A 12,580-nucleotide genomic window follows, 5' to 3' on the forward strand; every position below is an offset into this window, starting at 1 on the left:
CTTTCACACTGCCAGTGCCCGAAAAACGCTGGTAAAGCACCGCCTAAACTACCAGCCTTTTTTTAGCGCTAGCGGGGCGCTTTTAACCCCCGCCATTGGCAAAATAAAAGCGCCCACAAAGTGCCGCTGCCAAAAGCACTTTGCAGGCACTTTGCAGGAGCTTCCCATTGATTTCAATTGGAAGGGGCGCTTTAGGAGCAGTGTATTCACCTCTCCAAAAGAGCCGCAAAGAAGCTGCTTGCAAGACTTTTTTGACGCCCTGCCAGCACTCGGGCTTTCACATTGGGATTGCAGCTGAGGCTTCTTTCGGGTGCTTTACATGCGTTTTTTTTCTGAAAAACGCCCCAGTGTGAAAGGGGTCTAAAGGCAAATTGGCTGTTCATTTTGCAAGGGAATTTTCACTTTGTGGTGGAATTTTCACCAGAGTTTAGTGAATGAGTATAAGCTATGCTGACCTTCAACATCCAATTATGTGCCAGCAAAAATCTGTTTTTTTATTACTTTGCTTTTGATTGGCTAAGATTTGCAAAGGCAACTTTCTATTTGCCTTTAGTAAATCAACCTCAGTGAAATATAGGACATAGTGTATAAAATACACACTAAAGTCTATGCATGTATGTATATAGGATAATAGAGATATTATCATAAAGTGCATTTCCACTGTTGCAGTCAAATCCAAGATTACCCCACTATATGTTTGTTATATGTTCCCATTCATACAACATACCTAGAAAAAAATAGTTTTACACTTTTAGATTTATTTTTGGAATCTCCAGAAATAAGCATCTAAAAAAGTAAACTGCATATTTTAAAATCCATGCTATGAATGAAAACATGCAACAAATGTAAAATAGGTTTTATCACAATTTTGCTGCAAAAGAAGAAATTTTAAGTGCCATGTCCCAATAAATTATGTTAACAAGGCCAACAGATTGTAAGAGTGAAGGAAGTATGTACCTTTCTCTTCATAAACTACATCTACTGCTTGATAAAAGCTTTGTTTTTCTACTTCAGGCTCCTCATAAGCTTCCTCTGTTTTGTAAATTTCTTCCTCATAGGCTGTTCGCCTGGTTTCATAGACAATTTCCTCATATCTTTCTTCTTCATGAGTGATCTCTTCTTCATATGTTTCTTCAGGAGCTTCCTCCACATAGAATTCTTCAGCAGCCTCCTCATACTGCTCTTCAGGAGCTTCTTCCTCATAAATATATTCCCTTGTTTTATAGATTTCCTCTACTTCCCCATCAGGCTCCTCATAAATTTCTTCTTCAGGAGCCACAATTTCTTCTTCATAGATTTCTTCTCTTTCTTCATACACACGCTCCTTGAAGGTGGCCTCTTTCTTCATATATACTTTTTCATATACGTCTTTTTGTTTGTAAGCTGGGTGTTCAATTATCTCCGGCTCCTCCTCTCGTTTTATTGTAACTACCTGGGCTTCTTTTATTTTTCTGGACACCACTGACATTTTAAAAATATACAATGAAATCAGTATCACTATAAATAAAAATATATATGCATTTAAGATGTTGTGTTTTTTTATCACTAGGTAAATGTTTCACCTATGTTAATCCAACAATATATGAACTTAAAGTGTTTGTTACCCCAAAATTTCATATTCCTGATATGTGCCTGCTGTACCATGTACGTGCGCTGAAAAAGTATCCTGTTCTCTTTGTATTGCTTCCTTTATGAAATCCCTGGTGTTTCTGCCAGTCCCTCTGCTTTCCTGTTAAAAACTGACTACACTAAAGCTCAGTGTACTGTTGCTTCTTGTTCCTCCAGCTATTAGCAGCTGAGAACACAGGTAATGTGTTCACTTATAAAAAAGGGGAAACATGTATTTGTAATGTTTTTTTAAATTTATATATATATATATATATATATATATATATACAAAAATGTTTTGAATTTCATTTATATCTTAAAATGAATAGATTGCTTTACAAGGTGATCGTTTACAATTACTTTAATGAATGGGCATATGTGTTAATAAAATCAATTTTTTTTTTAAAGACAATGTACCTGAGACTGGAGTGGTGACTTCTTTTTTGCCAACAATTATTATTTGTTTTTCTTCTTCTATGGGTTTCTTTGTAACTCCAGGTACTTTAAAGGGTAGATTAACAAATATAAACACAGGTACATGGTACAATGTCATAAAAAGTACACATATAACCCTAAAATCATTAGAAGCTTGCAAGAGCATTATTAGGGAAGGCAAAAGCTACTTTCTTCAAAGCCTCAATATACCTGTAGGTGCTGGAGCTTCAACCTTCTTGGAGATAATACGTATCTTTTCTTCTTGTTTCTTTTGAATTGCTTGCACTTAAAGGCATTAATAAGAAGATTTGTAACTTTTTACATGAACAAATTGCTCAAAGAATTAAAGAAAGTTCAAGAGTTTAGTAGATGTTTGTACATAACAACAGAGACATAATCATAAGAGACGTGGAGACAATACCATTGTGGTACTTATTTGCAGTTTGTTCTTGACAAATGAGTATAACTGAATATAATTATAAGCTTTCAGTGAAAGCTAGGTTATATTTTCTATTAAGCAGTTTGAAAAACATTGTGTTGCCATGTTATAGCAAAAGGTGTGACTACTCAAATTTTGTCAGAAATTGGCCTTTGTGCCCTTTTTACACACAATTCCCCCTATTTGCACAAGGAAGGGAAACTACCCATAAAACTACAGTACAACAGCTAATCTTACATATGTGTATTACATACTATACACAGAAGACAACATTTTCCACTTTCTAAAGGGATTATACCTTTGGATGGTGGTATCTTTGCTTCTGGAATTGGTTTCTGTGGTGCTTCTGGGACTTTAAACATAGGAGGTTTATATAAGATAATTGCAGACACAACACATACAGTAGACAAACATTAGGACAGTAAACATACAGATACACATACTGCATAGAGAGTTAAGTTTGGCATTTTATTAGAAAATATATTATTCAATTTACCTAGTCAATGTCTCTAGCAGGATAAGATTAGAATATATATTATGATAACTGTAGGCTTTATGCACTTGGCAGTGTTGACTGAAGCACAGGAAATTATGGGCTGCTATTTCTATTATTTTAGTAAATTAAGCCAAATGCAGGCAATATACCAGCTTCAGCAAATAAAATATATAGAGAAAAAATAAAATGAAAATACCTCTTGCTGGAGGAGCCTCAGGTTTCTGAGGGGTAGCCATCGGCACCTTGCCAGCAATTTTTGGTTTCCTAACCAGTTCAGGAACTGAGACACAGTAACACAACAGATTTGTAAATTTTGAAGAAACAAGATAAGCACAATAAAACATACAAAGATACAGTAAACACACAAAACATATATGGGTACACTACCAAACAAAGAAAAAAAAAATTCAAACTCAACAATAAGAACAGTGTTAGCAAGAAATATATACCTTTAAGTGGTATGACTTCTTCTGTTGATGGAATGGAAGCGGGTGGTTTTTCAGGTATATGTACTTTCTCAGTGATCACCTTCTTAGGCACTTCAGGAACTTTGAAATAGCAACAAAATGCTATGAGTGCCACATATCATATAAGTAGCACAGTATTAGACACAAACAATTAACAACTGCCAACTCAAAGGGCAGAGACAAAGTTTGCAACAAAGGAAAGGCTTTTATCACAAACATAACATACAGGAAACATGACTTGAAATAACAATTGCCATATATGTATTTATATATCTTTTAAATCCTCGGGGGGTCAGATCAAGCAAAATTGTATGTCTGCTTTGGTAGATGCTGATAGACTGAATTTAAAACTGCCTCTTTTGCCTCTTAGGAAGTCTAGTAAAAAAAGCTTTCTTCACCACAGTTTTAAGACCAGCCTACAGTCTCAGCTTGCTATAAAGTAAAACATTACATTATAACGTTTTTATGTAAAATGTATTAAATTCCATCTAAGCCAATTTTTTGTTGTTTTTGTTTTGGACCGAGTGGTGAGGGGATGGAACCCCTGTCAAGTTATTATTGCTGTCCCTGCTGGGTAGATGCCCTTCTCTTTTTGTCCTGCTGACCACTGTCCTTTTTGCAGGAGGAAACAGAGGAAATACTAAATTCTTAGTTGTCACCAGAACAGGAATAGAGAGAAAAACTTCCAATGGTGGGACCTGTTCTGGTGACAGCTGTCTAAGAGAGAAATTACTTCACTTTAGAGAGGTTTCCCATAAATGTCCTGTTGTGTCAACAGGAAAGGAAGTGTAGAGAAATGTCTTTAATGGGACACAGATGTCAGGAAAAATCTAAAAGGGATTTGGGGATTAGAGATACTTCATTATTACAGAGAAATTGAAAAGGCGCCAGGAAGATTTTCTTAAAATCTTCAAGCTCCAGTGATGGGGGTCACTAAAAGAATTAAGAAGCCAGGTCAGAAAGCAACTATAATAGATATAACAACCATTGGCTTAAAATCTCGAATATAAAGAAACAATCAAATTTTGAACACATATAGGGTTGTCGAGGTACATACGATTATCCCACCAATATAAAAGATCGGTCAATCCCAGAGCCTTAAGCTTCTGAAAAAATAATGCTAAAATATAAGTTAAACTACCTTTGGCTGGTGGAGCCTCTTCCTTTTTAGAAACAGGCACAGGCATTTTCCTTGGTGCTTCAGGCACTTTAAAAATATTATTTGTGTCAGATATTATGTAAAGAATAATTAAGCTAATTTTATGTTTACATTAGCAACCAGATTTACATATTTTTTTTAAAGGAAAAAAACAGCACAGGCAATAGGCAGTACATCATAGAAACGTATTAAAGTCATTCGGTTATATACATGTAGTAAGAAATCCAATCCATTGCTATGGGTTACTGCACTTTGCACTTTGAACTGCTGTAGTAAATCCAAATGATGCAAATTTAAAATCACAAGGTTTTCAACAATTGTACAAATTACTTTCACATACATAATTTTCATTTTCTGTTATTGCTATGTACCACTATGATTCTTAAGTTGACTTCTTTAAGCTTAGGACACCTAATATAAGAGTGTGGATGATATAAAGAAATCTATATACCTTTAGCTGGTACAGCCTCTTCTTTCTTAGGCACAAATGTAGGCACTTTTTCTTCTGGTGCAGGTTTGGCAGGCACTTAAAGAATATATTTTTATTTCAGTGAGTTAAATTACATGGTCGAAAGAAAAACACCAGTTTTTGAAGCAAAAGAGCTATAGATGAAGACTGAATATGATGTCTAAGTGAAGTCACAACAAGAGTAGCTTATTGCTTGGAAGTTGTTAGCGATTTGTAATACAAAATCAAAATGTGGTCACTTTACAAACACACTGGTAAAAAGAATAAAGAGTAACTACACTTACATACACAGAACTAAGAAACAACATATTAGGTACAAAAGAAGAAACTTCTGCCAAGAACATCTAATACCTCGAGCTGGTCGAACCTCTTCTACTGTTGGTTGAACTACAGGAACTTCTTCCCTTGGAACAGCCCTCCTTGGCACACCAGGCACTTTAAAGATATTAGATAGCTCAGTTTTTTTATTGAATAAAGTGCAGATGAGATTTAATTAATCTAACTATAAGCAGAACACAGGAACAAAATGAATCCATACAGCAGAATTTACCTGCAGCAGGAGGTTCCTCCCATTTAGGCTCAGTGACGGATATTTTCTCCCCTGGTATTGGCCTCCTGGGGGCTTCGGGAACTTTAAACACATTTCAACAATGTAACATGAAGTAGCATTGCACAAACACAGAATTAGAAGTCACAAAACCACACAATTAAGAGCCACTGGTACAGGCCAAGTGGAAATGGGGATACACATAGGACAAGATTAAGCTACAGCTCTGGCTTAGGACCACACAAGTGAGTCTTGCAATATTGAACACTCATTAGTTTAAATATCAGTCTTTGCTGCCCACACTTGTCCCTCAAAAATCTACTTAGCATTCCATAGAGTTAGAAATTGGTATTAAGTGCTTTAAAATAAAGAAAGCTAAATAAATCTAACAAGATTGCATTATTGTACATTAAGCACAATTTGTACATACAATTTGACAGTCAGAAAAACATGCAAAAACAACATTTGGCAATAGTTATACCAACATTTATTATATAAATAAATAAATACAATAACAATATATATACGTTAAGTGAGAGACAGACAAATATTACGACATAAAAAAACGACATAAAGATTTAATAAGTGCTTATTTTTGCTGTTAGACTTTGCAAGGCAGGAAGTTCGAAAGTTCGAATAAGATATTATATGACATAGTTAATCAATTATTTACATATAAATATTCTAAAATACCTTTTGAAGGAGTAACTTCTGGCTTTTTGGGAGCAGCAACTGGAATTTTTTCCTCTGGGACTGGTTTCTTTCGTGCATCTGGCACTTTAAAGATTAACAATAGTATTTATGTACTTTAGCTATTTTGCACATAGGAAACATAGTCTAATTTGGGTTAAATTATTGGGAATATATGCATTAATTAGGGATGAGTGAAATTGAAAGTTTTTAATTTGAAAGTTTGATTAAAAATGTATTTAGCCAAAATCATTCAGTTTATTCCAAATGCGTTATTTGATTTTAAATAAATAAAATCAGAATAACTTAAAGCTCTGCCCTAATATGGCATTGTCTTGTCAAATAAAATAACATTTTGGCCATAACCTTATCATTTAAAATTAAATTCTTTGTAGACCAACCAAATTCTGAAAAACTGTAAGGGATACACATACAGTGCCTTGAAAAAGTATTCATACCCCTTGAAATTTTCCACATTTTGTCATGTTACAATCAAAATTGTAAATGGATTTTATTGGGATTTTATGTCACAAATAATTGTGAAATGGAAGGAAACTGATCAATGGTTTTAAATTTTTTTTCAAATAAATATGTGAAAAGTGTGGCCTGCATTTATATTCAGCCCCCCTTTACTCTGATACCCCTAACTAATATCTAGTGGAACCAGTTAACTTCAGAAGTCACCTAATTAGTAAATAGAGTCAACCTGTGTGTAATTTATTTCAGTATAAATACAGCTGTTCTGTGAAGCCCTCAGAGGTTTGTTAGAGACCCGTAGTGAACAAAAAGCATAATGAAGGCCAAGCCACACACCAGACAGGCCAGGGATAAAGTTGCAGAGAAGTTTAAAGCAGGGTTAGGTTATAAAAAAATAACCCCAAGCTTTGAACATCTCACAGAGCACTGTTCAACCCATCATCCAAAAATGGAAAGAGTATGACACAACTGCAAACCTACCAAAACCTGACTGTCCACTTAAACTGAAAGGCCGGGCAAGGAGAGCATTAATCAGAGGAGCAGCCAAGAGGCCCATGGTAACTCTGGAGGAGCTGCAGAGATCCAAAGCTCAGATGGGAGAATCTGTTCACAGAACAACTACTAGTCACACACTCCACAAATCTGGCCTTTATGGAAGAGTAGCAAGAAGAAAGTTGAAAGAAAGCCATAAGAAGTCCAGTTTGCAATTTGCCATGTGGGGGATACAGCAAACATGTGGAAGAAGGTGCTCTGGTCAGATGAGACCAAAATGTAACTTTTTGGCCTAAAAGCAAAACACTATGTGTGGCGGAAAACTAACACATTATCCTGAACACACTATCCCCACCATGAAACGTGGTGGTGGCAGCATCATGTTGTGGGGATGCTTTTCTTCAGTAGGGACAGGAAAGCTGGTCACAGTTGATGGGAAGATGGATGGCACCAAATACAGGGCAATCTTAGAAGAAGACCTATTATAGTCTGCAAAAGACTTGAGACTGGGGAAGCAGTTCACCTTCCAGCAGGACAATGACCCTAAACATACAGCCAGAGCTACAATGGAATGGTTTAGATCAAAGCATATTCATGTGTTAGAATGGCCCAGTCAAAGTCCAGACCTAAATCCAATTGATAATCTGTGGCAGGACATGGAAATCGCTGTTCATAGACTCTCTCCATCCAATCTTACAGAGCTTAAACTATTTTGCAAAGAAGAATATGCAAAAATTTCACTCTCTAGATGTGCAACACTGGTAGAGACATATCCAAAAAGAATTGCAGCTGTAATTGTAGAGAAAGGTTGTTCTACAAAGTATTGACTCAGGGGCGCTGAATACAAATGCATGCCACACTTTTCACATATTTGTTTGTAAAAAATGTGGAAAACCCATTATCCTTTTCCTTCCACTTCACAACTATGTGCCACTTTGTGTTGGTCTATCACATAAAATACCAATAAGATACATTTACGTATTTGGTTGTAACATGAAAAAATGTGAAAAATGTCAAGGGGTGTGAATACTTTTTCAAGGCACTGCAGTCCTGATAATGTAGTAATGTATAGAATTTATTATGTAAAGCATAAGCATTATACCTTTTGGGATCTCAGCTTCTGCAATTTTGGGTGCTGCCGGTTCACCTGGTTTCCTGGGTGCTTCAGGCACTTTAAAAAATACATATTTATTGATTTATGTTTCTTTCTATTTTATCTATTGCATGTCTAAGAAGACTGAAAGTATTAGCCAGCGGTAAATGCCAAGTTAAATGCCAAATGCACTGAGAAATAAGATATAATAAGCAATATTTAATCAAGCAAAGAAAAATAACCAAAGAATTACTGTGATAAGTTTGTAAGAGCTGCCATTTATTCATTATTTAAAAAAGTACGTTAACATGCTACATTTATGCTGTTTTTGAACAACATAAAATAATGTGCATTTTACTGTTGTGATGTCTTGTAAGTAAAAAACAAAACAAAAACAAAATAAAAACATAAAACATGATACTTAAGAGTACAGAAAACATTGACGTACTGGACATAATCAAAAAGACAAAATAGCAATTCACTGATCAAAGCTTCTTCTATAGCATAAGCATGGTGAACAAAGGGGATCAGCGCTGCAGCTATGTTATACCTCTGCCTGGTGGTGCAACCCTTTTAGGGACAGCCTCAGGTACCTTTTCTTCTATGAAAGGTCTCTTTGGAATTTCTGGCATGTTAAAGATAGATTTTTACAACACTAATCATGTATATCACTAGTATTTCTACACGTAAAGGTGGACATGACACACATATAGGGGTATACATTTTTAAGATCTTTGCTGTTAAGAAAATATCACAAAATAAACCAAAGCTGGTATTAACAGTGAATATCAGTGACAACAATGCAAGGCACATGCTCAGAGGTGCAAAAGTACCTTCTGCGGCTGCTAATTCCTTCTTTTTAGGAGCAAATTGAATTTCTTCCTCCACAACCCTTTTTGGAGCCTCAGGCACTAAATACATTTTTTTTAAATTACACTGTGTTCTATAATTCAAGTCTAAATAAAAATAGACTTTCACCACTTAGGCTAAAACATAAGACACAACAATTTAACACAGTTATACCTTTGGCAGGTGGAACTGCTTCCTTTTTGGGAACAGATACAGGCACTCTTTCCTCTGGAGGCACTTTCTTGGGAGCTTCAGGAACTATAAATATATTATGTCTATCAATGCCACTTTCTAGCCCCTTCATGCAAAGTCACTTAGCAGCAAGTGTGTTTGTTAAAAAGCAAGTTGATCCCACAAAACAAACATAAGTACTGCTTGAAAGTTATAAAAGCGAAATGTAAACACATAACAAAGTGATAAAGAGATTAGAGAGGGTACTTGAAAGCAAAAGTCGACACATGAAGTGTAAATAGAACAAAACATAGACCATAAACTTGTAGTTAAGAGGACTGAATTGTTGAAAAGGGTAAAAGACAAAGTCTAGTAGTAAGATTCACCAAAAAGTATCTTTAATAACAGAAAGACGGTAGACAAACACAGGGAAGCACGGTAGTGAATATGCAGGGTAGCGTAGGTGCTTTTAATCATACAGAACACAGATATACCTCTAGCTGGTGGAGCTTCCTCTTTTCTAAGAACAGGTATCGGTACTTTTTGAACAGGAACAGCTTTAAAAGAACAGTTTAAACATTTAGTATCATGTACCATCTTAAAAAGACTAAGAAGAAGACTTTTAACATGACTGCACAGACAAACAGGTGAGTGCACAAAAGGACTAAAAAAGCATAAGGTAAAGTTATGTATACAAAGCAATAATGTATATAGACTTCAAGCATGTCTATATACCTTTTGGTGTTGCAACAGCTTTAGGAACTGCTGTTGGTACTTTCTCTTCAGGAAGGGCTCTTTTTGGAACCTTTGGAACTTTAAAGACATTGACACACTAAACACAAGGTTCTTTGGACCCTATGTTATATTTTGAAGCAGCACGCATAGGAAGCAAAGGCAATTTATTTTAAAGTAATTCCAATGCAAATTTCACAATACCTTCAGCGATCTCTTCTGTGCGGGAGATGGACACCGCTCGTCTCTCCTCTACAACCATCTTCTCATGGACTGTAGGTGCTACAGAATTTATAAGATTTATTTTATTAAGAAAAATATTCTTCATGCAATTAAAGCACACACATATGACATTATTAATGTATTATCAATCTACATTTAGTGTATGAAAACGGATAAGAAGAGTTATCAAAAATGAAATATTACAGTACTATGAAGAAAGGATAGTGGTAGTTTTATAGCAGATCATAATTCTTGTTATTTTAAAGTTGCTTAAATTTCAAGCTATAAACACTCAAATTATAGGTCTACAATCCAAAGCACTAAAGCTTTCTAATGGTCATAAACATACACTCAAAACATTACAAAATACAAAAAAAGTAAACAGGTGTGGTACTTATACCCATATTAAACTGTTCTTCCCCAAACAGTTAATAAAATTGTAACAATTGGCCCAATGTCCAGACACAAAAGACAATTTTAAAAACTCCCATTCAATCACTTCTGATCCAATATTATTATATTTTATTATTATTATATTTTTAAATATATGTAATGGACATACAGTATTACAACTGTAACAATAACTTTTTTCCTATTGAAGCAGCTAAAGATTACATACCTGTTACTACTGCAGCCTCCTCTACTTGGCGTTCATAATAGAACTCTCCTGTTGCCCTTTTGTCTGGCACTGAATATGACCAGATGGACAAGTATTAATTTATAATTATATTTGCAGATTAAACATATACATATACAAAGTTCATTTAATGAACAGCATTAGCATATAAGAAGACCCAAGATGGCACATTAGTTTTGGTAATATAATGTCAAGCTCCAATCTGGGATAAGTTTGTCAAAATTTAAAGGCTTCAGGTAGGATGAAAACTCTTCTCCAAACATGATTATAAATAAAGTTATGTTGCGCTGGAGTTTAAAAATGTTAGATGACAGGTTAATTTAGGCAGGAAATGTAAAAAGAAACCCCATAGCCAGTTAGAGCATGAGGTTTTGTGGGTATTGCCACATCATATTATGATGTTATTTATTGCTGATGATTGCAATACCTGGAACCACCTTCATACCTTTCATAGATATCTGCTGCTTTCTTTGAAAAGCAAGGGTAACCTCTTCTTCTGCCTTTGCCCACTGCCGAGCTTGTACTTTAAAATAGTTTAGCGATTATTTGTGCTATCTTTATTTTTTTAAGTTTTTTTTTTTTAAGTGCAACACAATTAATATATAAATATAGAAAACCAGGTAGGGTCTGCTTAGTAGGGATTTGCTCTGTCATGATTAAAGTATGTAGATATACATATTGATTATGTTATGTACTCACCCCTTCTTTCTTCAATTTCCTCATGCACTGGTACAGGCACTATAAAGAAGTTACAATTACAGTAAGTAACATTGAGACAGTATACTTATACTTAATGACAGTGGAAAGAATAACGCAAGTATAATGCAAGTGTATAAAAGCAGCTGTCACATTTGTTCTTCACTTTCTATATTTGGAACACAGCTTCCATATCCTATCTTCCACTCCGTCTTTACTGACTTTAGGATGTGTTTAAGGATTAGTCACTACTTAGACATTTGAACACATTTTTAGTATGGTTGATATATATTCTAATTAAATGTGAACCTAGAAGTTACCAATGCAAATAAACTCAATAATAAAAGCAAAAAAAATAAAAATAAAATAATACATCCCTTTTTACAGTTTTAATGCCTAGAGAATAGTAATATAGTATAATTATCAAAACAACAATTAAGATTAGTTTTTTAAACTCCTATGTCTATTGGTGACAATATTTTTTTCTAGTATTTAGGAGCAAAGAGGGAACCTTGTCTCCTTCTGCCTGCTTCCTCTTCTCTGGTGACAACCCGTCTTTCAAACTGCTCCTCAATAGGTTTCCTTGGTACTGTGAAACCATTAAAAATCATTTTACTTTGCTTTTATAGCATATGCCTCTAATTCAGCTAAAGCCATTCCTTTTTCACTTGCAAGCATATGAAGTTGATTTTTTAAGCTTTTAAATTCAATTTTACAAAAGTTCAAAAATAAAATATAATTACCTGCAGGAACACCAGGCTTCTTATATTCAGCTTCAGAGATCCTCCTTTCTGGAATCTCTTCTTCAATTACTTAGGGAAAAAATGAAATGTCAACCAGGTCCAGGTTCAAAAATAATAAAAAGAAAAAAGTTTTTAAAGATACTTCCAAAATTGAATAA

The 12,580-nt window shown here is 34.7% G+C and overlaps 1 protein-coding gene across 1 annotated transcript in view; it reads right to left on the reverse strand.

Annotated features, from left to right (window-relative positions):
• The window catches only part of TTN (titin), a 337,354-nt gene that overhangs the window by 157,079 nt on the left and 167,695 nt on the right, over nt 1-12,580 (reverse strand). The window contains exons 91-104 of the mRNA XM_077448105.1: nt 12,423-12,491; nt 12,191-12,268; nt 11,683-11,721; nt 10,966-11,034; nt 10,329-10,406; nt 9,887-9,949; nt 9,396-9,479; nt 9,206-9,283; nt 8,382-8,450; nt 6,314-6,397; nt 5,624-5,704; nt 5,425-5,508; nt 5,056-5,130; nt 3,428-3,526 (exon numbers count right to left, since the gene is read on the reverse strand). Coding sequence (XP_077304231.1) covers nt 3,428-3,526; nt 5,056-5,130; nt 5,425-5,508; nt 5,624-5,704; nt 6,314-6,397; nt 8,382-8,450; nt 9,206-9,283; nt 9,396-9,479; nt 9,887-9,949; nt 10,329-10,406; nt 10,966-11,034; nt 11,683-11,721; nt 12,191-12,268; nt 12,423-12,491 — 1,050 coding nt within the window. The remainder of the gene's footprint in view (nt 1-3,427; nt 3,527-5,055; nt 5,131-5,424; nt 5,509-5,623; nt 5,705-6,313; nt 6,398-8,381; nt 8,451-9,205; nt 9,284-9,395; nt 9,480-9,886; nt 9,950-10,328; nt 10,407-10,965; nt 11,035-11,682; nt 11,722-12,190; nt 12,269-12,422; nt 12,492-12,580) is intronic.

Source organism: Lithobates pipiens, unplaced genomic scaffold (genome assembly GCF_037356315.1).
Source record: "Lithobates pipiens isolate NorthernLeopardFrog02 unplaced genomic scaffold, aLitPip1_a1.2 Scaffold_22, whole genome shotgun sequence".
NCBI lineage: Eukaryota > Metazoa > Chordata > Amphibia > Anura > Ranidae > Lithobates > Lithobates pipiens.